Below are 25,193 nucleotides of genomic sequence, written 5' to 3' on the forward strand. Positions count from 1 at the left end.
TTGCCCAAGAGGACCATGATACGAAAAGACCAAGAACCCCTGAGTTCCAGTAAATTGTTTCTTGACAAAAACTAACACTTTAGTAAGCACTGTTAAAGGACTTTGGATCACAGATATTTAGAGCTGGAAGGGACCTTAGAGATTAACTAATCTAACTCTCTCATTTAACAGATGAAGAAGCAGGAATAAAGAGTTTACGTGACTTACCCAAAGTCACAGGGAGTTAAATGGCTGGGTTTGAATTTGAACTCAGACCTTCCGACTTCAAATTCAATATCTTTCCATGCACCGTCCAGTTTAGGAATTTTTTCTCTGTGTACCCTAACTTTCATTTCTAAGCTTTCAGTCAGGGGTAACCAAACAGGACTCTGTTGCCCTCTTTAGTGCTCCGTGATGTCTTCCCTCTATACTTTGTGAAACCATAGCTACAAACACTCTTGTGGAGTGGAGATATGGAGGAGACAAGAGATTCATCCATTTGCCAATGGGTGGATGCTGGTCCTGGAGTCAAGAAGACCTGATTTCAAATCCAGCTGTATGACCATGGGCAAGTATAACCCTGTTTGCCTGTTTCCTCATTTGTAAAATGAGCTGAAGAAGGAAATGGCAAACCACTCCACTATCTTTGCCAAGAAAACCCTAAATGGGAACACAAAGAGTTGGACACAACTGAAAGGACTGAACAATAACAAAAACTTGAGGGCAACCTCCTCCTTGTAATGAAGTGGCCTCAGGAAGGGCTTGGTTAGGTAATTTCAAAGTTGGGGCAACTCAAACCTTGCCAAGGAGCCTACTGGTGGTTGCCCCATTAAAAGGAGAGTTGCTACAGCGAGGAAGTCACTTGGGTCATCCTTAGCCTATATGCCATATAAGGGGACTGTGTAGCTAGCCAGCGGATTTCTCCTGCTGAATACATACATGAAAATGCATTTAGGCAATATTTACTATGCGCTGGGCACTATGCTAGGAGTACAAATAGAAAATGTGGGCTTTGATCTCAAGGAACACATGCTCTATGTGGAGGAGATAACAAATATTCAGCTGGGTGAGAAATTTTTAAAAATGCATTCTGATTATTCTTCAGATGAAAAAGTTTGGAACTCACTGCTCTAAGGAATTGTTTGCCTTATTGGATCATAGATTCAGTTTGCTTTTATTGGAATCTGTTGAAACCTTCAGTGATGGAATCTCTAACCTGATACCTTTGCTTTTAGATTTGACACCTAACTGTGTTCTGAGCATCTCTGGGGAGAAGAGACCTGATTAGTCAGAAAAGAGGAGGACGAAGTACTGGTCTACTGTCTGCAGTTGTTACCATTTGAACTTTTAGTAATGCTTGGTTTTGTTATATGTCAGGGAAATTTCATATTTGTTAGTCTCACAGTGGTATCATGTCCCCCTTTATCTCATACCATAATTCCATGGGGAATTAATTTACTTTTGGAGCAAAGCCACATCCAAGTTATACATCCGTATTAGAGAGCCATTTATGAAGGGGGTAGGAGAAAGAGGCAATTATTTCCCTGAAGGAGAAATTTCTTTATTCTACATTTTAATTTTTTTCTCAGGGAAAGGCAAAATGCATAGAGGCTAGAGAGCCAGGCTTGAAGTCAGGAAACTCTATGTTCATGTTGCCTCTGACAAAAACAGTGTGTATAATCCTGGGCAAATCCTTAACCTCACAGTGCTCTAGGCCAAAGGTGTCAAACCCACTATACCTACCAACACTCCAGAATATAGCAGGAACCAGGTTAAAATGTAACCGAGAAACATTTAACAAAATAAATGTAAGACATAGATAATGTTAACATGTGGTTTTCTTAGTATATTGGCAGCAGGGATCTTTATGTAAGATTTAGTGGCCTTGTTTCTGTCTGAGTTTTATAGCATTGCTCTAGGCAATTCTAAGAGTTCACTTCTAAGAGTTCACTTCTCCTAAGTTGTAGAGAAGGTGCCAACCTACAGGGGTGGAGGGAGCTTCCTTATCTGGAAAATCCATATACAGTACCAGTGAAATCACAGGTCCAGTTCCTAACTGATAAAACAGTTCATTTCAAAGAATACCTCTTGGTCTCTATCTCTCTTGTTGAGAAAGGCATTACATTGCATGTAAGCTCTGGAGTTTATATCTCAAGGACTGATAAACTTGTGTTCAGTCATTTTTCAGTTCTTGGCAAAGATGCTGTAGTGGTTTGCCATTTCCTTCTCCAGCTCATTTTACAGATGAGGAAATTGAGGCAAACAGGGTTAAGAGACTTGCTCAGGGTCATGTAGCTAATAAGTGTCTGAAGCCAGATTTAAACTCCGAAAGATGAATTTTCCTGACGCTAGGTACCCACTGCACCACCTAGCTGTCCCAGACTTGTACCATGGTTTAAAGTACACATAGGTTTAATGCAATTACCTGAATGCTGATTGTCTTGTTTTGTGGTGGTGGTTTTTTTCTATAATTTTATTTTATACTGTTAGGATGGCGAACAATATCTACTATTCTTCCAAAAATGTCTAGTTTGGGAGGGACTACTTAGGATTGTGTTTTTTACTCTACAATATTCAGTCTAAAAAAATGATAGCCAAATAAAACAAGAATGAAATACAAACCATGATTATATACTATTTAGAAGAAAAAGAAAAGCTTGATGTTTTCAAGTCCTGAACAGCTTCAAATGGCAAGAAAACACCCTTCTAATTGTCAAGCATTTATCTGGCAGAAACTGACCATATGTGCACTACAACAAATCTGTTGCTTTCACAGAATACCCAAAAAGGGAGATAATGTCTCTCCAGACTCTCCAAGGCATTACAATGACCTAGAGAATGAGTATTGCCTCAGCTCCTAGGTCGTTCATTGAGAGCAGCTGTTTGGAAAACTCAGCAGCTGCAAGTACTTAAACCCAGCTTTTCTGTATGGACTGGGCAGGCTATTTGGGCAGTCAGTTTGTCCTGTGATTGGGCAGGAATTTTGTGTGCCTTTGTGACCAGTTGGAGCATAGAACCTTCTGTGATGACAACAGCTGCTCCAGGGACCCTAAAAGGACCCCAGACTTTCCTTCAGGGAGATACAAACCCAGCACTGGGGCTTGGGACAGAGCCTCCCAAGCCTGGTTTGCACCTGCCCTGGGCAGAACTGTGTTCATGCATTTACTGACTTACAAGCAGACTTGTTAATTCTTCAATCAGCATTCATGCAACTAATAGTCATTATGGAGAGCACAGTAAGTTTTAAGTTCCCAATTATCTCATGCAAACATGGCTTTCTTAAAATTGGAAAAACAGAAAGAGCAGGTAGCAAACCTGGACGGGTTTCTGCCACAACGGGACCAGCAATATCAGAAGGTTTCCCGACACCTGCCTGGTTTAAGGCTCGGACACGGAATACATAACTGACACCTTCCTTGAGGTTTTTGACCTGGAAAAAAGCAAGAAGAGAAACAATATAAAATTTCATGCCATTTTAAATAACCTTTTCTCCATCCCTAGTAGTGATTCAAAGTCATTTGACTATTGATAGGTCCTCTTACTGTCTAGTAGCAGACTACTAAAGCCCCACTCCCTTCATTCTCCCCCACCCCCACCCCAACACACACTTGAGATCATAGATGTAGAGAACTGAACTTGGAGTCAGGAAAGTCTAAGTTCAAATCTGGACATAGTTTCTAGTTGTGTGACCTTAGGCAAGTCATTTAACCTTTCTCAGCCTGAGTTTCCTCATTTGTAAAATGCAGACAATAGCACCTATCTCCTAGGTTTGTCGTGAAGATAAAATGAGATAATATTTGTAAAGCGTATTGCAAACCTTAAAGTACTATATAAATGCAAGCTATTGTGATTGAACAAAGTCACATAAGTAATGTCACAGAGCTGTGATTAGAACTCAGATTCCCTGACTTCAGGGCAATGCTGTATCCACTGTACCACGTTGCTTCTTGCTTCCTTGTTAATCAAGGAGCAGTGGCAGCGATGATGGACAAATGTCTGCTTCCTTCTTCCTGAGTCATGAAGCCAAGGTACCATGTGGTTAGAGCGGCATTGATACTGGGTTTTCTTCCTACTTTTGAAATATTATGTGATTCATTTGTAAACTATTCTCAGCCAGCAAGGGAGAATTTAAAATGTAAGTATTTAATCTTTCCATTGTTTTACAAATTGTTGAATTAAAAACAAATGCTTTCATATTGATCCTTCAAAACTAATACAAATTCCCCTCTTTTAATCCACAAGGAGGATTATTCAGGCAGCAGCATGAAGAAGGGTGGATTAGAGGAGGGAAGAAGAGAGGAAGATTCACTGGAGACTACTGCACTAATCTAGGTGGAGGTTAAGAGGGGCCATGGGTGGTGGCAATGAGAGCCACGGGGGTAAGCGGAATTGTGAGAGAATGATGTCAAAATCAATGGGACCTGCTTAAATATGGAAGTGCAAGAATGCCAAATGTTTCAACTGCATGAATGATGGTGCCACAGAAATAAATTTGATGTTGGGTAGAAGGGCAGATTTTTAGAGGAAGGGAGATGATGAGCCTGGTTTGGGATATGATATGTTAGGTTTGAGTTGACAGTGAGACATCCAGGATCATAAATATACAGCTGGAAGCAACCTAAGAAGTCCACTCCCCTGGGTGCAATGAGGCAGTGCAATACATAGATTACTGGGCCTGGAGTCAGGAAGATCTAAGTTCAAATCCGGCCTCAGCCAGTTACTAGCTGTGTGACCCTGGGCAAGTCACTTAACACTGTTTGCCTCAGTTCTTAATCTGTAAAATGAGCTGGAGAAAGAAATGGCAAACCACTCTAGTATCTCTGCCAAGAAAACTCCAAAACAGGGTCACAAAGAATCGGACACGACTGAAAAATGACTCAACAATAACAAATAAAGCACTTTAAGGTAATATATCATCTCATTTGGTACAAACGACAACCCTGTATTATAGGTACTGCTATTATCATTTCCATTTTACAGATGAAATAATTGAGGTGGAGAGGCTAAGTTACTTACCCAGGGTCATATAGCTAGTAAGAGGGTGAGGCTGGATTTTAATTAAAATCTTCTGACTCCAGGTCCTACACTTTACCTACCGTGCTCCCCCACCCCCTGTTCCCAAGCTGCCCAAGAGATTGTGGTGTCTCTGACACCGAGAGAAGACAGAAGGGCGTGAATGCATGATAAATGTTGTGGAAAGGTTGAAGACTAAAAAGGATCTTTGAAGTGGATGATTAGGTGGTCATTGGTGACCTCTAAGAAGGCAATTTCAATAGAGCGGTAGTAGTTTCAGAAGACAGTTTGCAAGGGCTTGAGAGGGCAATTGGGTGGATGAGGAAGTGGACACAGATAAATTGTTCAAATAACTTAATAAAGAGGAGAATTATGAGCTGTTGGGTAGCTGAGGTCAAGGTCTTTGAGACTGAGGAGACTAGATCATGTTTGTGAGCAGATGTTAAGGAGCTAGAGTGAGAGACTGAAAATACATGAGGGTTGTATAACCTATATCAAATTGCTTACTGTCTAAGGGAAAGAGGAGGTAAGGAAGAGAGAAAATCTAGAACTCACTTTAAAAAAAATTGAATGTTAAAAATTGTGCTAAGTTCAAATCCAGCCTCAGACATGTACTAGCTGTATGATCCTAGCTAAGTCACTTAATCCTCTTTGCCTCAGTTCCTCAAAATGGCAAACCAGCCCAGTTATCTTTGCCGAGAAAATCCCAAATGGGATCACAAAGAGTTGGACACTACTGAACAACAAAGATAAGGAAAAAGCATTGTACATTCATGCTTAGGGTACTTAATGATATAAAAATTCATATATTTATATGGTGTTTTAAGGTTTATAAAGTACAGCACTCTGAGGTAGGTAGTCAGGAACTAAGTATTTTATGTAGCTCCTACTATGTGCCAGGCACTATCTTAAGCACTTTTGCAAATATTATCTTGTTTTATCATCACAACAACCCTGCTAGGTAGGTGCTTTTACTATCACCATTTTATAGTTGAAGAAACTGGGACCAAAAGGGTCAAGTGACTTGCCCAGGGACACACAACTAGTAAATATCTCTGGCTGGATTTGAACTTAGATCTTCCTGATTCCAGGCTCAGTGCTCCATCTACTCCACTACTTGGATACCCCATTTCCATATCATAGAAATCAATAGGAAAAAATAGAATTATTTATAAGGAATTTGTTTTAAAGAAAATATTCTTTAAAGTGTCCATTTGCTTAAGTGAAGACTACCATTAGCCACACACTTAAAAGTTTTTAAAATAAAATTACAATTTAAATTCTAACTTAAAATGTTCATTATGTGGTATAAACTGAATCAGGTTAGAACGGGTTTTAGCCCACCATTGAACCTGCATTTTGGTAGCGTTATATAAGTCAGTAAAAATGCCATAGAGATTTAATTCTCTATTTAGAAGAAATGCCAGCGAGCTATAGATTTACTTCACACAGTGCATAACAAACCAAAAAAGACCTGAAAGATTTCCTTGTTTGAGAAAAACAGACTTAAAATCACCTGATGCATCTGTGCCTGACACCTGAGTAATTTGTGGTTGATGCACCTCTTGGAGTCAGATTTTTACAACATGACCCATGAAGTATACATACATATAAATACATACAGCCTTGCATTTAGTCATGGAATAACAGACACACCCTCTTACGTTGAAGGTCAACAGCATGTCAATAACTACTCCGTTTAACAGTTCTAGAAATATTTATTTTCCCCTTTTGGATATTTCTCCTCCATAACTGTTTACAAAGCATTCACTTTTCTTCTTAAGAAACGTTTCTCCTATTAGGCAGCAGTATTTAATAACAGTATTTCTAAACCTCTGGTTGCTTGGCAAGGGCATTTGAGAAGCTTAAATGATTCTTGGTTAAACTCTGTTTGTTGAAAATAAATGGCAGAGTTAACCGGTAGCCAGCATTCCTTAACTATTCTTAACCAACACTCTTAAAGAGATTGCTGCTGTTTGTAGCTCTAGAAGTAGACTCAAGGAGACAATTATTCTCTGATAAAGCATTGGCTAGAGTTCACTAGTATTGGAGCATTATCATCACTTTCCCATATTACCACTACCAATCAACCAACTGATCAAGAAACAAGCAATTATAAAGCACTTTCTAGGTGCCAGGGACTATGCCAAAAAGTTTCTTTTCCCCCAAAAAGGAAAAAAAAATAGTTCCTGCCATCAAGGAGCTTACATTCTAATGGACTAAAATTTAGTGATAAAATATTCACAAAAGGGGATGACCCAATAAACTAAAATTCAGCAAGAAAAAAAAGGCCCTGCAGTATTCAATGCAAAGGAATAACTAACTGATGAAGAACTAAATATTAAATGAAATTAATCAGGGTTGACCCTAGGCATAATTGTGAATCAGGCAAAGTTTGCCTTTGGGATTCTATCAGTCTTTTGCCATTATCATCCTCCTTTGCCTTTTACTCTTCCTCTTTCTCCTCTCATATAAGGTTTTCAAAGATTACGGTCTCAGTGTCCTCCTTGGTACCTATGACAACCGCTCCTACTCTAGATTTTTCCTGATTTTTCTTATTCACCCCCATAAACACTTACTTGTCCTGTGTCCCACCCTTCAGGGCTTTGAGAGGAGGTGAATATCTAGATGGCTTTAAAGGCCAGGCAGAAGAGGCAATAGGGAGTATTCACAAATTTTTCCCCCAAATAGTGCTGTCACAATATTCTCTCCTTGGGGAAAAGCTATATGGTAAAACTCGAAAAGTCCTTTCTGAGAACCCCTATTAATATAAAGGGTTTGTTTGCATTTACTTATCCTTTTAAATGAAATTACATTTCATTCACAATTAATATCATTGGGGGCACTAGGTGGTGCAGCGGATAGAGAACCAACCCTGGATTCAGGAGGACCTGAGTTCAAATACGACCTCAGACGCATAACACTTTCTAGCTGTGTGACCCTAGGCAAGTCACTTAACCCCCACTGCACAACCAAAAAAAAAAAAAGGAAAAAAAATTAATATCATCATCAGAGCTTTTTAACATTTTAGATACCCTAAAAAAGAGGTAAAAAAAATAAAACAAAAGAAAATTAAAAAGTAGTAATGCTTATACCTTCAAGTATGCATTTGTTATTGGCTTCTCATTGATCCCTCGCCATTGATCGTCTTTAGCCTTTGTCTCTTTGATGTCAACAAAGAAACCAGTGACAGGAGTGCGACCAGAATGCACTGGGTGCTTCCAGTGGAGAACCAGGGAGGTTTTCCTGACTTCACTATACTTCAGATCCTGAGGTGGTCCTAGAGAAACCAAGAAATAAACGCTATGAGTACAGAGAAGATTAAATATGTACACAATCTTAAAACAACGTGCTTAAAGCTGTAGCAGTCACAGGAAAAATTCATATTTCTAAGCATATCATGCTCATTTTGAGGTCTCTTCCTGACAAACCTGACATGAATTATTAAGCCTCCCTTCACTGAGGCCACGAAACTAGGGCACCAGGAAGCTGTCTCTTGCTCAAGTCGACATGGTGGAGCTTACGTTAAGTGCTGTCTTTGGGCTAATTTTTGGTTCCTTGGCTGGTCTATCTCTTGCCAGAAAAATCTGATTTAGTTTTACTGGCTAATCATGTCTTAAATGCAAGTTGAAACTTCCCTCAAATCTCAGATAATAAGAAAACAACTGCCTTGACAGACCCATGAAGTGTGGTAGTTTAAAATGGGAAATGTGACTTTATAAGTATTTATATCTTTACACAATGGCAAAAATTGACCCTCAAGCTCTGTCCTGGTGAGTGTAGTTCCTTCAAAAGGCCACAGCAAGGCATGCTCCTCAGAAGAACATCACTAACTGGGCATTTGCTCATCTGTCCATGGTAGACTTTTGGATCCATGTATTTAATATGCTTGTTCTGACTACATCCTAGATGGGAGATGAGAGGACCTGGATTCAAATCCTAGTGCTTGACTCCTGTTGTTCTCAGTTTCCTCAGGTATAAAATAAGAGTGCTGGGTAGAATGCTGGGTCACCTCTTGATATACCTTCCAACTCCAAATCCATGATCCTGTGAATCAGGAACCCAGATGCTAATCCTGGCTCTGATATTCACTAGCTCTAAGACCCTAAACAAGTCACTTAATTCAACTCCATTCAAATTCAATAACTGTTCATTAAGTGTTTACCATGTGCCATGTTTCCTCACCAGTTAATATTTACCCATCTTCTCCAATTTTTTGTTTTAAGAAAAGTGCTCTGTAAACCTTAAATCCTTGTTCTCAGTATCATTTTGACATCATTAGCAAATTATTTCTCTTTCACTAATCAAATCAGCCTACAATGATGTGTATTAGCCTTGAAGAGAATTGCAAACAAAAAGTCAATCATGCTAGGCCATGGTGTTTCTCAATTGTTGCCAGAGCCTTTTATGGTTTATAAAGCACATTTCTAACAACCACCTGATGAGAAAGATAGTGCCAGTATTATCATTGTGGTCTTTTCAAATGAAGAAACACAGGGTCAGAACAGTGATGTAATTGGCCCTGAGTCACATGGTTAATCAATGTCAGAGCCTGGACTCAGACTCATGACTTCTGAGTCAAAGTCCAATAGGATTTCCGCATTATGCTGTCTCCAATATTTCTCTGATCTTAACAATTACAAACATGAATCATCCTTGCACACACACACACACACACACACACACACACACACACACACAGAGCACCTCATTCCTGAGGTTATTGCCTCTGTCCTCTATCTTTATGACCAACGAAGAAACAGAAAGTTGAAGTGGTAATGTGGTATTGGAGAAAAACACCAGCTGCGGACTCAGAAGACTTGGGTTCTAGGCTAGCGCCTGTATCTAAGTAATCCTATGACTTTGGTCAAGTCATGTCTCTTTAAGTGTCTTAATCAATAAAATGAGAAGTTGCATTGGATGATCTCTGAGGTGCCTTCCAAAGATGAGAATCTGTTCTCTATGACTATGTCATGTTGAACCAAGTCAAGAAGGGATAGGAGGGAGCAGGGGAATTTTCTTTCTCCCCTGTGTTACAGCATTTGCCCTACTGCCTCCTTCACCTACTCTCTCTACCTCTTTGCCCATATGAGAGTTCTAGGATTTTCCTGGTCCACCCCATTCTTTGGCTCTCTTCAGGGAATTGAAGTACTTGGTGACAGACTCACTGTTGTGTAATTAGCCAACAAATTCCTAAGTTGAAGGTCATTTCTATGCACAAGAGCACCTTCCACTGAAAGTCATACCAGGAGGCAGCTTCAGAACTAGCAACTGAAGATATAGAAAGTTACCGGTAAAGAAAGGTGAGCATGTTCTCTTGCTTGCTGGGTGTTTATGGATGGAAGTTGGTTTCACCTTGAGTTTCTTTTGTACCCTTTTATTTACTCTGCTTAAATTAATGATGAAACATTGAGCCAGGCTACAGATGCACTCCTGGCTACCAGATTACATGCATTTATAGAAGAAGCTAATCATGTAATGAATCTTAAATATTTTTTTTACCTGGAACAGCAATGGTCCATTCCTCACATTTAAAGGATGCACTAGCTTTAGAGGGAGTCCCCACCCCAGCAATGTTCACCGCAGCCACTTGGAACTGATAGACCACGTTTTCTTTCAAGTTGCTTATCTGCAAGAATAAGAAAATGATAGACCTCAAGTTTTTGTGGTTTAAAACTTTCATTTGACTATTGTGATAATAAACTGTGTAATCTAGGCAAACCACTTAATTTCTCTGAGCCTCAGTTCCCTCAACTGTAAAATGGGAGTAATAAGAGTACTTACCTCACAAAAGAGATAATGTGCTCACAAGGTTGTTGTGAGGAACAAATGAGATAATGTGGGTAAAGGGCTTTGCCAGCCTTTAAGGGCTAAAGGGTAAATATGAGTTATGATGATGATGATATCAGGCTGCTTCTTATTACTTGATTCTTACCTAAGAGTAATAATAATGAGCTAACATTTACATAGCACTTACTATGTGCCAGGCACTATGCTAAGCAATTTACTCATATCTCATCTGATCCTCAAAATAACCATATAAGGTAGGTGCTATTATAATCCCTACCTTACAGATGAGGAAACTGAGGTAGACAGAGGTGAAGCAACTTGCCCAGGGTCACACAGTTAGTAAGTGTCTGAGGTTGGGTTGGAACTCAGGTGTTCCTGACTCTAGCCCAGAATTCTATCCTTAGAGTTGCCTAGGTGCCTTAAAAATGGAAAGAATGCTAAAGTAAGATACAGAAGGCCCAGGCCAGAATCTCTAGGGTCGTTAAGAACACGAGATAATTTTGAGAAGGCACTTTGGAAAGAAAAGTGCTATAAATATGTCATTTATCAGAAAAGCCATGTAACATTAGTTACCTTGGACATAAAATAAATGGTTAATAAATGGAACACACTTAAGTATTTCTGATGATATTGAAGGAAATACTTAAGTTTAAAAGGTCCAGCTGCTTATGATATGCCTGGAAGCAATAAATGCACATCTATGATTTCAGTCCTCATTAGATTCAAATACCCTGGAAAGCAATAAGTGTATCTTGTGTAGGAAGTGGCTTGTAAGTAAGAAATAAGGGATACTGTATTCTAAATTAAATAGAGAGAATCTCAGTTTTCTCATCTGTAAAATGAAGGAGCTGGACTCAGTCATCTTCAAGGTACTCTTTAATGATAACGTGCTCAACATTATGATTCTCACCCTGTCGACCTACTCAAATAGCCAAAGGCAAACATTCCCAGTTCACTGGATCAGAGGATCATAGATTTAGAGCTGAAGAGGCCTTAGAAGACATCAAATTCAATCCCCTTATTTTACAGATGAGGAAATTGAGGTCCAGAGAGCTTAAGGTCACAGAATAGTAAGCATCAGAGCCATTATTCAAACTCAAGTCCTCTGACTCTAAATGCTGTCCTCATTTGAATAATGAGTAATATGAGAAACATTATACTGGTCAGTCATGATGATTGAACTTTAAATATATGTGGAGAAACACAAAGGCATAGAACTGATGAAATCCTGTGTCCTGGTATGTTCTGGTATGGAAGGATGTTACTAAACAACTTTGGTTGATTGCAGCCTTTATTCTTCAGGCCTCAAAACACATATGGGCGGAGGGGAGAAGGGAAACAGCAAAATGAAGGCAGTAAATTGCTTACTTGAGACAAGATATATTCACTCAGGCTGCTAGAATATAATACTAGAACCAAATTGTAAAAATATTTTCTAAATATCTGAAAGAAGTATCTTCTCTCAAAAGAAAGCAATGATCTTCCCTCTGAAGTACAGGAAACATTCTCCTCATCCTATAGAGACAAAGTGACCTGGTACGACATTATTCCATCTGTTCATTTCCCTGCACACATAATTCACCAAGAACCAATGACTTAAGAAGGAAGAGACAGCTAAAGTGGCTCCAGATGATGACTCAGTTTCCATAATCAGCAACCTAGCCCTCTGGGGAAGGGCACAGCCATGCTCAACTAAAAGTAGAGGTACTGGGTTGGTTGATTTGGTTTACCTGTTTTTATTTCTTAGTGGGAGAGTTGAATGGGAAAGGGAGGAGAGATCAGGAAATGACTGTGGCATGAGAAACCAATGTATGAATGAAACTTTAAAAAATAAATAAAATTAAGAACAGTAAGATTCCTTTCATGGCAGGGACATACATCTTAGTTTTTCACAGAATCACAGAATTCTAGGGTTGGGAGGGATTTCAGCAACCAAGTAGCCTAGTGCGTAGCCCAAAATCTCTATCTCTAATACAAAATACTTGTCAGTTAGACTGTGTTTGAAAACATCAGGAGAGAAGTAAACCATGACTTCCTAAGGCAACTCATTCTACTTTTTAACAGCACTAGTTGTTGGGAAGTTTTACCTTATATCAAGTCTAAATTTGTCTTACAAATATTTAAAGCAGTTATCACAACCCCTGAGTCTTCTCAAGGGATAAACTTCCCCGGTTCCTTCAAGTAATCCTTATATGGCATGGACTCTAGAACCTTCACCATGCTAGTTTCCTTGCAAACACTCTCCAGTTTTCTCCCAGAGAAGAGAATCTCAAAGGAAGAGGAAGAGAAAAGCTCTTCTTTCCTCTTTACCCAAGAAAGTTTATAGCTAGTACCCTTAGAAAACTGGGAGAGACTAGAGTTCCATGTGAATAGGGATTCCCATTAATATTTTGAGAACCAGCAAGCAGATATTAATTTGTACCTTATACATATAATTCACAATGGATGGTTTAATTAATGTAGCATTTTATGTATAAGTATATAAGAGGAAGTCGGAAAACAAAAGCAATTCCTGAATTTCCAAGCCACCTCTATTAAATTTGGTGCATTCCACACCATTCCTTCCAGTCATACTACAATACAATTCCTGGGCAATAATCCAAGGTTAGGAAAGGTACTGGATCATTAGAATATTGGGTAATTCTTATGACTAACTCCAAGTAAGATAATGTGAGATTGCCCTTCTTACCTTGTATGCCTGGTCACTGATGGCCTTAATGTTGGCCTCCTTCCATTTCCCAGGTACTCCACCAATAACCTCACGATAGTTCACATAATAGCCAGTAATTTCAGCTCCACCGGTCTTATCTGGTTGCTTCCATCCAAGAACCATTGAGTCACGGAAACTCTCAAGACAAGTGATGTCATAGGGTGGAGATGGAGTAGCTGTTGCAAGATGATGCCATATAAGTAGACAGAAATCAGTTTATTGGTCTATGGATATTGTATTTATTTAATTGGTGCTGTTCATAAAGACAATCAAGCCGGTAATATGAAATGTAAAATGTGATACATAAAAAAGTCATTTTTGTTTGGTTTAGTTTCCAGAAATCAAGCTGACACAATAGAAAACAGGTGTTGTAATTAGTTCTCAAAACAGAAAATCACTAATTTTTCTCTTCTCTGGATAGTGAAAACAGGCTAGGAACAGTAGGGGCAAAACAACAAAGCATTCTGAAAAATTGCTCAATTCTTCACCCTTAGGCTCATCATTTTTTGTCTGTTTTCATCTTTGTTAGAAATCAAACAAGAATAGGAGATAAACACCACCTTTCACCTCTAGTTGCTTATTTTGGTGTTCATGTATTTCCAAATGCATATTATTTCACTGTTCCATCATACTTACCTTTATGAAAGGTAGACATCACCATGGTGATCTGTCTGCAAGTAAAGGACAGCTGATACTAGAGCTTATTAAACCCTCATCAATAAGGTTTCCCCCTCTTCATGGGAAGCAACATTTTAAAACAAATATAATCACTGTAATTTCTTCGTGGCATGTAATGTTTCTTATAAAGGCAGCTAGGTTGTGCAGTGGATAGAGAGGGCTGGACCTATAGTCAGGAAGCCCTGAATTCAAATCTGGCCTTGTATACTTACTATCTGTGTGACCCTGGACAAGTCACTTAACCTCTGTGTGCCTCAGTTTCCTCAATTATAAAATGGAGATAATAATAGCACCTACCTCTCAGGGTTGCTGTGAGGAACAACATGAGTTAATACTTATAAAGTGCTTTTGCAAGCCTTAAAATGCTATAAGAACACTAGTGATTATAGTCTCTCTATCATAGTGGTGGAATCATTTTTAAATAGTTCCCATGATATTATTCAGCTGCTTGAACATACTTAATATTAAACCTGAATAAAATTCAGAGGGTATTTTAAGTCTTCCCTGATTCAGAGTGCCCTTTTCCATTAACTTATCAGTCAACGAAAATGTAATTTTAAATGATAGTACTTGAGGAAAAATCATCTAGATATGAAGGAGAATTTTCCTTATATTTAAAAGGACTATGGAAAGCACCCCCCACAAAAGTCTTATTCTGAATTCTAGAAGGCTGTAGCAGCAAAGCCCAAGTTCTTTCAGATTCTACAAGATGGGAAAAGTTTTCAACATACATCTAGCATCTACAATCCAAAGACCAGCCCATCTAAGTACGCAGAGGAACGCCACGAGTAACATAGTGATGTTGAATTTTCTGTTTGGCTACCATAACCCATGAAATTAACAAGAGCACCGAATGATCCTCATTCCTCCATGATGTGCCCCCTTCCACTTCTGCAGCGACGATGGTAAAGTAGCAGAGAATGGGATAGAAGGTCTTTAACACTACACAGTTCATCTACTGTTTATAAAGATTTATCTAACTATGGGTACTCTTAACGTGTGATCGCTGTCCAGTATCCCACAAGCTGACACCCTACTGAAACAACTGAATACATTGGCACCTCCTCGAGTATTCAAAGAACAAAGGAGAGGCCTCCATTGAGTAGAAGTGGATGGATCCTGTATGGGGGACTTCTGGAAAGACATGAATAAGAACTACACAAGATGAGATAGCGTGGAAGGGTTGTGACCTGCATCAGTGGAAAGTGTGTCCTCACTGGAGACATCACAAATCCACCAAAATTCTATAGTAGAGAAGGTAGAGGAGTAGGTCCATTTGGATAAAGCTTTTGGTATTCTGGGTAACTTTTGCCTAGCTAAACACCACATACTATTGAAATTTCCACTTTCTCCCAAGTACTATAAACAAACCAGTAGGATAATAACCAACTATTATAGCACTGGGATTTCAATTGCTAAAAAGTAGACTATCATATAAAGGGAAAACACATAAATTAAATGGGAAAATCATCTCATGTAACCCTTCTTTCTCAGTAGCTTTCCAGATTTTCAGCTTACTCTTCCAAGTTTAATACTGGAAAATGTCATATCACATCTTTGACATGATATAACAACATGACTGACTTTTAGCTGAAGTATGAGCATCAGTCATCAAAAGACAATTAATACCTAGGATGACAGGAAAACTTAATCTTATGTAATTATTCCTTTGTGAAAGCTTTCTCTTATACAATTAATAGAAATGTTATGTAAGAGCCCCATGTGGGCCATGAATGACAGTGAAGTAATTTCCATTAATGATCCCATAGAATACAAGGTTCTTGAGGGCAGAGACTGTTTTGATTTTGTCTCTTTGTACTCTAGTGCCCAGCATAGTGATTGACAGATAGGAGATATTTAATAAGTGCTTATTGAGTGACTCCTAATACAAATAAAGTTACCAAAGATGTTTCAAAACCACCAAATATTGGACAAAGAATTTATGTTGACCTCATTACCCAATGATATTAAATGTTTACTGTTAATAAATGTAATGCATAAGGTACAGGTGAAGGAAATGTATGAAATGGCTTTTCTGGCCCATGCATAAATGTGCTCTATATGGAGACCAAAAGATAGATAACCATCAGCCTGGAAGAAGAAATTAAACATCGATGAAAATGACACATGATTATGGCTCGAACAGTGAGATGAATAAACTGATGGAGACCACTGATGGATGGAGACTGGTGGAATGGCTTGACTTTATGGGCTCTCACCTACGGCCTTCTTCTTTTTCCCTTTTTCCAAAGTTGCAGGGGCTGCAGGATCAGACTTACTTTCCTCCTGGTCAGCCGCTTTCTCAGGTTCTGCTGATGGCATATGATCCTCCTGAACTGTTTCACTTACTTCTTTTACTTCTGGTTTCCCCTTAGCAGCTCCCTTCTTCGAGGCTGGAGCAGGTGCCTGATCATCCTGAACTTTTTCACTTACTTTACTGACTTCTGTTTTGTCCAGGCTATCAGAGCTACTGGGTGGTGGGTATTGGTTAAATGTATCACCGCTATCAAGCAAAGCAGCTTTCTTAAAGGTTGGCCGGGAGGCTTCATGCATGCCTCCCTTGGAGTCGGTTAGTCCGTCAGCTTTATCATTCAGTGCAGGCCACACACCTTGAGACACTCCTCCCCCTACAAGTGCCAGAAAACAACAGAAAACACTTTGAACCAGAAAAGGTTATGGATCTGTCATTCTGTAACAGACCGAAAAAGAAGAGCATTAATAACAGCAAGAGACAGAACAAGAGTAATCTCACTGTTACAGCAATCAGAATACATTTGGGCTGGCAAGAGATATGAATGCCATACGTCTCACACACTGTACACCAAAGAATATTCTAGCATCTCTATTAACCAAGCAAATGAAGAAATACAGAGAGAACCACAGACAGAACATGAACAATTTTGATTTTCCAAAAAACAAAGTGCTTTTTAAAATATGCAAAACATGTCTCATACATTACACGCAAGAAAACATTGAACTTTCTCTATTATTCAACAGGATGAAGAAATGAACATCAAGAACATAAGAGACAGAGCACAAGCAGAACTGTTTTATGGATGTTAGAATTCACATGTATGACAAAGAAGAGCACTTGGGTGTACCTCCCATTCTTAATGGGATCTAAAGAATGCAGTCTTGGGAGCTCACCAAAGGTAACTGATATTAAATAGGAGATAGGGACTGAACCTGTCATTTCATTGACATAGGGAACTCCCAGAAGAGGAAATTCTCTCTACCAATATGGCTGTCACTCTCTCAGCAACTTCAAGTCTTTGAGATTTGTCTGTAGCACTGAGACATTCAATGAATTGCCCAGGGTCACATAATAAGTATGTCAGAACATCAGAGGCCAGATCTTTAAAAGCTATACCATGCTGTCCATGATAATTAAATAATATTCCAAATATTTAATGCTTAGCTAGGTGGTATAGTGGATAGAGAGCACAGGAGTTAGAGTCAAAAAGAACCGTGTTTAAATCCTGACTGAGACACTTACTAGCTGTGTGGCCTTATGAGGTTAAATGAGACAACACGTATAGTATTTTTCAAACCTTCAAATGCTTTAGAAATGTAGACATTATTAATAACATACTAGCTAATATATCAATAACCAATAAGCATAAATATTTTGGTATAGCACCATAATATCCATTTTATATTCCTTTCACCTTTATAAAAATATATATAAGATTGGAGGTACATTCCAATAGGATTAGAATGAAGAAAGCATACTATGAGTGTCAGTAAACAGGTATTTTAGTTGCTTTAGACTAGAAATACAGATGGAGATGAAACAGGAATGAGCCAGTAGCTTTATATGACATGCGTGGAGTTTTAGAGGAGTTAGTGGAGATAACAGTATGTAAGATGAGTAGCATGGAACAAGATGTATGATGATAGTAGTAGGATAAGGGATGGAAACAGACCAGGATCTTGTGATGATGAAGTGATTTTTTTTAGGCAGCAAGGTGATGTGCATTATGGATGATATACCATGTCATGGAGTTTGACTGGCCCTCCACAGTTCCCAGGATGAGCATGAAGTTAGAATGGAGTTTCACACAAGGATTCATGAGAAACATCTTGGGGAAGCTTGGACTTGTCAAGATGAAAAGGCTACAGGTACATAGAAACTGGATAAGTGATGGAATGTCTGCTTAATGACAGCAATGAAGTGTTAGAAGTCACCTAGAACAAAGGATCCTCTGAGGGATGGTACCATTAGGCTATATAACAAGATTAAAACATCATTTCTGGAAGGGGAAAAAAAACACCTTACTTTATTCATTAGAAATACTGAAATTCATTTTTTCTACTGACTTAAACATGGATAGAAGACCTACCAATAGCAGCTTTCACTTCAATTGCTTCTGAAACCTGTGAATATTCACTAAGTCCAGCGGCATTCACAGCTCTGACTCGAAATATATAATTCTGACCATTAAGAAGTCCATGGCAGATAAACCTAAAAGAAGAAGCAACAAAAAAGAGGGATTTTTTTTTTTTTTTCCTCTAAGAAACTGATGGAGAAAAAAAGCTGAATTAGATGGGTTCCTAATCTAGCTTAATGCTTCTGATCTTGGGAAAAGTGTTATTTTTTTAACCAGGTTATGTTTGCGTTTGAGATACGGAGAAAATGAAGGCACTAGGTGGCACAGTGAATAGAGCACTGGGTCCAGCATCAAGAAGACCTGAGTTCAGAATCTGCCCTTAGACACTTAACTAGCCATGTGACCCTAGGCAAATCATTTAATCTCTGTTTGCTTCTCTTTCCCCATCTGCAAAATGGCAATAACAATAGCCCTTAAGCTGGGGGTTGTTGTAAGGATCACAACAGTGCCTAGCATATAGTATGTATTATAGAAATGTTAGTTATTATTATTATTAGTATCCTGACCCATTCAAAAACAAAGAAACCAACAGAAGATAGCAGCTGTTTGTTCATAACACTAAGGTACAGTATCTACATGTGAAGTCCAATAACCAGGGAAGTTACACTAAGGATTGAAAATATGATTTTAGAAAATGAATTCCAAAATGACAAGTTCTACTTTAGAGAAACATCTCTTGTGCTGACACTGTCTCAACTAAGGTAGAATAACAAGGGAAGCTCCACCAAGAAGTGAAAATAAGATGACCAAAAAATGGATTTCAGAATTGTAACTTTGACTTCACACTATCACTTTCTGTGACATTTAGATAAAGGAGTCAGTAATGAGCTACAAAGTCCTTGGGTAGCTTCACATTTATCACATTTCCACTCCATTAGGCTAGAAATAGTTATTCTATGAATCACTATAACATTCTATCCCATCGGTAAGGGCTGTCAAATCAGAGGAAATAACAGCTGTCTGCTAACAATCAGTACTATTAAGAATATCAGAGTTGTAAAATATTTATTACAAGAACCTAGAGCCTAGCCCTTGAGAGGCCAATGTGTCAAAATCTGACCAGGAATAGAATGCACCCAAAAAGGCACTGCCTGGGATGGTTATTTCAGCACAGATGCAGCAAAGTTTGGGAGAAGAGAATGAAAAAAACATAAGGAGGAAATAATGCCTTTGATCCAGGCTAAAGTGAATTCACTGCAAAAGTGTTAGTTAACAACTCTTGTCTTTTAACCCAATTTATTTCTATTCTCTAGTGCCTAGTGATCTGAAAAAGAACTAATCTATCCCTCCCTGATGGCACCCTCATTACTCAAAGCTGGTCCAAGACAGAAGTAGACCCTCTGAGAGAATGAAACATTTCTCAAGCCTATCTCAATTTAGCCCTGAACCTACAATTCTGATGGTTTTCTCTAGGAAACTGGAAGCATCGTTCATTGGTAAAACAGATGCAGTAATAATAGCTGATGGTAGTCTATTATAAACATTTTCTCATATGATTCTCAGAATAGTACTGTGAATAGGTCCCTCAGGTATCATCATCCTCATTCTACATATGGGTAAACTGAGGCTCGCAGCCGTTAAATAACTACCTAGAAAGTGTCAGAGGCAGGATTTGAACAAGCTCTCTTCTGACTAAAAATTGCTGTTCTCTTTCCACTACACCAACTGCCTCTGTAAGTCACAATAAAAAATATTTACACAGCACAGCAACTAACAAAAAGCTAAGTTATGCCATCCCAGTAGATGTTATTCCACTGGTTTTAATTGCTTTGATGTTTAGAATCTTAAAAATATTACTACTTTCCTTTTCTGTTCAAATTGTATATGTAATCCTGCATAATTTATATTATTTGGCACCAAATGTTCCAAAGACATATATTGGTTATTGTATAAAGCAATAGAATTTAAAAGGCAGATTAGAAGAGAGAGAGACAGAGAGACAGAGAGACAATTTTGATTGAGTCATCAGGCACTTGACGTTGTGGGTAAAAAAAGCATTGTTTACAACATTTCAAGGAGCCATAGTCCATTTATAAATAATTCATGATATTTTAAATATATTTTCTATTTCCCTTTGGATTTTTGTAGATGCCTAATAAGTTTAACAGTTTTATTTATTTTCCCCATTCTCACTTAGTGACAGAACTCTACTGCATGATCACTAGCGTCTGCTAGCACCCCACACCCTTTCTTCTGTTACCGTGAGCCTTTCACAGGGTTATTGTTGCAGGGTTCCCACTGATTAGATCCAACAATGCTCGACTCAATGTAGTACCCAACCAACTCTTTAGCATCTTTTGATTCCTCCCAAGAAACAACCACTGAAGTATCAGTATTCCTGCTGGGAATGATTCGGCCAGGGGCTTTGGGAATATCTGAGAAGAAGGAAAAATAGGTTATTGATTGTTTGAAATTAAGTCTATATTTCAGAAGCCAAAACAATGAAATACTTGTCTGATGCAGCGATAGGCATCATTTTGGATTTCATTTCATGAGAAATATGTGAATATCACTACCTCTGGTGAGTTAGAAATATCTTCTCAAATGACTCTTAAAATCAATGATCTGAACTCAAAATTTTAAAAAATGAATCTTAAAAAAATTGTATGTAATTTGGAAATATTTAATGAAATAAATAAAAAAATATATATTTTTTAAAAAATCAAATGCTATCTCGAAGTTGTCATAAAATGCATACTTGGCTTTGTACTTACCAAGTTTGTCCCCAACCACAGTAACATCAGTTGCCTCTGAGGGCTCACCAACTCCTGCTGAGTTAGAGCATCGAACTCGGAAACGGTAGGATTTCCCTTCAGCCAAATCAAACAGGGCAAAACGAGGAGATTTGACAGGGATCTCCGTGTTCACTCTCTGCCAGTTCTCCGTGTCTGCCACGCACTGCATTCAGAGGAACAAAAAGCCTTCAGAAAAAGGAAGATCTCAACTGAGACGCGAGGCCCAGGTTGGCTGTGCCACACAGCTTTACCATATGCTATTCATTGCTCATGGAAAATTGGAATAGGGATCTGGAAGGAGTGGATAGAACACTAGATTTGGAGTTACAAAGACCTGGGTCAGAATCCTGCTTCAGACAGTAACTGTGTTACCCCAAGAGGGTTTCTTATTCTCTAGGCCTATTTTCCTCACACCTGTAAAGTGAAGAGGTTGGATTTGATGAGCTCTTAGGTCCCTGGTAACTCTAAATTTGTGATCCTTTGATCCTCTGAAATGTCAGAGAGAGACAGAGGCAGAGACAGCGACAGAAAGAAACAGAGAGAGACACACAGAGGCAGAGAAACAGAGACAGCTGGATTGGAGGCAAACAAGGTCTTGACAGGCAGCATTCTTGACTTTGTTCTAGTAGCACAGTGCCCATCAGTAGGTACTTAATAAATACTTGTTGATTTGACTTCTTGACTGAAAAGATCACTATTAAACCTCTGGGATTCTGTAAGTCACTTCCTTGCTTCATAATGTCACAATAACTGGTACTCTCTCCATTGGCATAGATCATAAGATCCTTTGTCTTTTAATGGATGGTTTTATAAGTTGCTGTGGCTGGAAAAACTTGGTACCTCGAGGCCAGACTTGTTAGAATGAGCCTATTCCACCATACTTAGCTACATCAGCCCTTGGGTGACAATCATGAAATCCATTGCTGGGATTACAGCATACTTAAAGCCAGAGAAATAACTAAAGAATCCTAATACCTACATGCAGCTAGGTGGCTCAGTGGATAGAGTGTTGGGCCTGGAGTCAGGAAGGCCTGAAGTCAAATTTGTTCTCAGACACTTACTAGCTGTGTGACCCTGGGCAAGTCACTTAACCTCTGTTTGTCTCAGTTTCCTCAACTGTTAAATGGGAATAATAATAGCACCTACTTCCTAGGGTTGTGAGGCTTAAATAAGATAATAATTGTAAAACACTTTTTACCTAGCACAGTGCCTGGCACACAGTAAGCACTATATAAATGTTAGCTGTTATTATTAACATCTGAGCCAGATTTAGAGGCGGCTAGGTGGCTCAACAGAAAACAGCCCTGGGCTTGGAGTCAGGAAGACCTGAAGTCAAATCTAGTCTCAGACACTTAATGGCTGTGTGACCCTGAGCAAGTCGCTTAACCGCTGTTTGCCTTAATCCATTGAAAAAGGAAATGGCAAACCACTCCAGTATCTTTGTCGAGAAAATCCCATGGACAGTATTGGGCTGATATGGTCCGTGGGGTCACAAAGAGATGGACACGACTGAACAACTGAACAACAGGGCCAGATTCAGTTGGGGAGGCAGAGATAGCAAAGAGGACAGTCAAATTAGGGATACATGAGTGGGTGGTCCATCTCTCACAGAATCCAAGCATGGAAGACTGTGATGAAGGAAGAGGGATGGGTTCTTGGATGTTGGTGCTCTTTAAAGTAAATTAAAATAAAGCCCTGGTCATGTCATGTTTGTTATGGGTCTACCTGAAGCCTTTCTACTTCAGTAGGACTTACCAAAGCTTCTGCTCTACTGACATACTCTTTCACAACAATTATAAAATAACCTTAGGGAAGGTCTCTATGAATGTGTGTGTGTGTGTGTGTGTGTGTGTGTGTGTGTGTGTGTGTGTATTAGTATCTGTATCCTCATGAAGTGCTGAGATTTATTTTAAGGACAGAGCTGTGCTTTATACTTCCTTATATTCCCTTGGGCAACTAGGTGGTGCAGTGCATAGAGCACTGGGCCAGAATCAGGAAGACTCATGTTCATGAGTTAAAATGTGGCCTCAGGCACTTATAAGCAGTGATCCTGAGTAAGTCTCTTAACTTTGTTTCTCTCAGTTTCTCCTCTATAAAATAAGCTGGAGAAGGAAAATGAAAACCACTCCCCTATCTTTGACAAGAAAACCCAAATGGGATCACAAAGAACTGAATACCACTGAAAAATGACTGAACGACAACAAAATAGTCTCTTATTTTTCTCCAATCCCTACCCGTCCTCTAACATTTAACACAGTACTGAGCATGGATGGTTTATAATTATCTGTTGAATTGAATTGAACTGAACTGAATCATTAAGAATGTCCTACTTAAAGCAAGTTTCTATTAAGGATTCTATAGAAAGATTCTTAAGTTTCAGAATGAACCTAGGAGATTTAATGAGTGATTTTTATTTTAATCCTAGTTCACTTCGTTGTACTAAAAGAATGTTGAATGACCTAGAGATCTTTGGATGAAAAGTGCTGTATAAATTAAAAGAATTACCATTATTTATACTTTTATCAGTAATAAAAGGTACCTGAAAGGCTCACTATGCTCAGGTTTGCAAATACTAAAATTCAGTAAGATTTGGGTTTGGAATATTACAAGTAGTGTCAGTTTGATTCATAGGAAGAATGTATAACAATAAATAAGATGTGAGTTCAGACATCCCTATACCTTGAAAACTCTGGCCCCTAGTAGATGGTTGAGATCTAAAATTCTACACTTTAGAGCTTCTTATCGTCATTTTAAGCCTTTGATATCCCTGGGTAATATTTTATATTGTTATGAATCACTTATACCTTAGTGTGAATGGATGAGCTGAGCAAACATAGATTATAAAAAGTATGCTGCTTCATTGTACCTTTTGGGGGTTGGGATTATGATGGGGAGGTACAGACAGAGAAGCTGAGAAAATTAAGAGACTATTACAGAAAGCTTGGATATGTTAGCATTTACCTAGGACTTTTAGGTCGAAAAGCGCTTTAGACCCATTTAAACAGTTTGGCAATGGAAGAAACCTGTTTTTAAGATATAAATAACCCTTTCTGGAAAATTCTCAATTTCAATCAGTTCAAGAGTCTATAGTCAAAGCGTAGTGGATAAGCAGGTACCTGATTTGTGATCTTCTAGTAATGGCAAAGAAACAAAAGCTATTATTCTATGTACCTATTAAAAGTTCAGGTAAATGTTTGGCAGCTAGATGGTACAGTGGATAAAGTGCTATGCATGGAGTCAGGAAGACCAGAGTTCAAATCCAACCTTAGATATTTACTAGTTTTGTGACCTTAGGCAAGTCACCTCTCTGCCTCAGTTTCCTTATCTGTTAAATGAGCAGAAGAAGGAAATGGCAAATCACTCCAGTATCTTTGCCAAGAAAATCCCAAAGGGAGTCACAAAAAACTGGACATGACTAAAAATCACAACAACATGTTTTGTGAAGAAGATACGCAAATATGCTCAAGCTTTGTCCTATTCCTTAAAGAAGGGTCTGTGATCAAAACACTATACAGAGAAGTGAAATATGAGAGTTCATCTAGAAGACTCTTCCTCCCTCCCCCTAGCTTTTCACCTCCCATTCCTCCTAGTGAGTCAAGTTTACAAACAGAATATGTGTTGTAGAGCCTGAAGAACGTGCAGTTTCCTTTCCATTAAAAAAAAAAGTGTAGTCTAGTGTATGACAAAAACAAGTGAACTTGAAGTTAAGAGAAAAATGAGTTCAAATTCCATGTCTGACACTTATTAGTTGTGGGATCCTGGGCAAGTCTCTCTGGGCTTCAGTTTCCTCATCATTTGTAAAATGGAGGTAATAATAGTACTTACATTTTAGATTTGTTGTGCAAATCACAAATAGTGTGTAAATGAAGCACTTTATAAACCTCATAGCACTATATA

The 25,193-nt window shown here is 38.7% G+C and overlaps 1 protein-coding gene across 1 annotated transcript in view; it reads right to left on the reverse strand.

The window, feature by feature from the left end:
- The window catches only part of MYOM1 (myomesin 1), a 172,269-nt gene that overhangs the window by 50,770 nt on the left and 96,306 nt on the right, over positions 1-25,193 (reverse strand). The window contains 8 exon segments of the mRNA XM_078153487.1: positions 3,295-3,409; positions 8,088-8,272; positions 10,495-10,621; positions 13,472-13,668; positions 16,390-16,797; positions 18,514-18,635; positions 20,762-20,936; positions 21,276-21,459. Of these exon segments, the coding sequence (XP_078009613.1) occupies positions 3,295-3,409; positions 8,088-8,272; positions 10,495-10,621; positions 13,472-13,668; positions 16,390-16,797; positions 18,514-18,635; positions 20,762-20,936; positions 21,276-21,459 (1,513 nt within the window).

This window comes from Phascolarctos cinereus, unplaced genomic scaffold, assembly GCF_003287225.1.
Source record: "Phascolarctos cinereus isolate Bilbo 61053 unplaced genomic scaffold, phaCin_HiC Scaffold_4;HRSCAF=312, whole genome shotgun sequence".
In the NCBI taxonomy this organism is placed as follows: Eukaryota; Metazoa; Chordata; class Mammalia; order Diprotodontia; family Phascolarctidae; genus Phascolarctos; species Phascolarctos cinereus.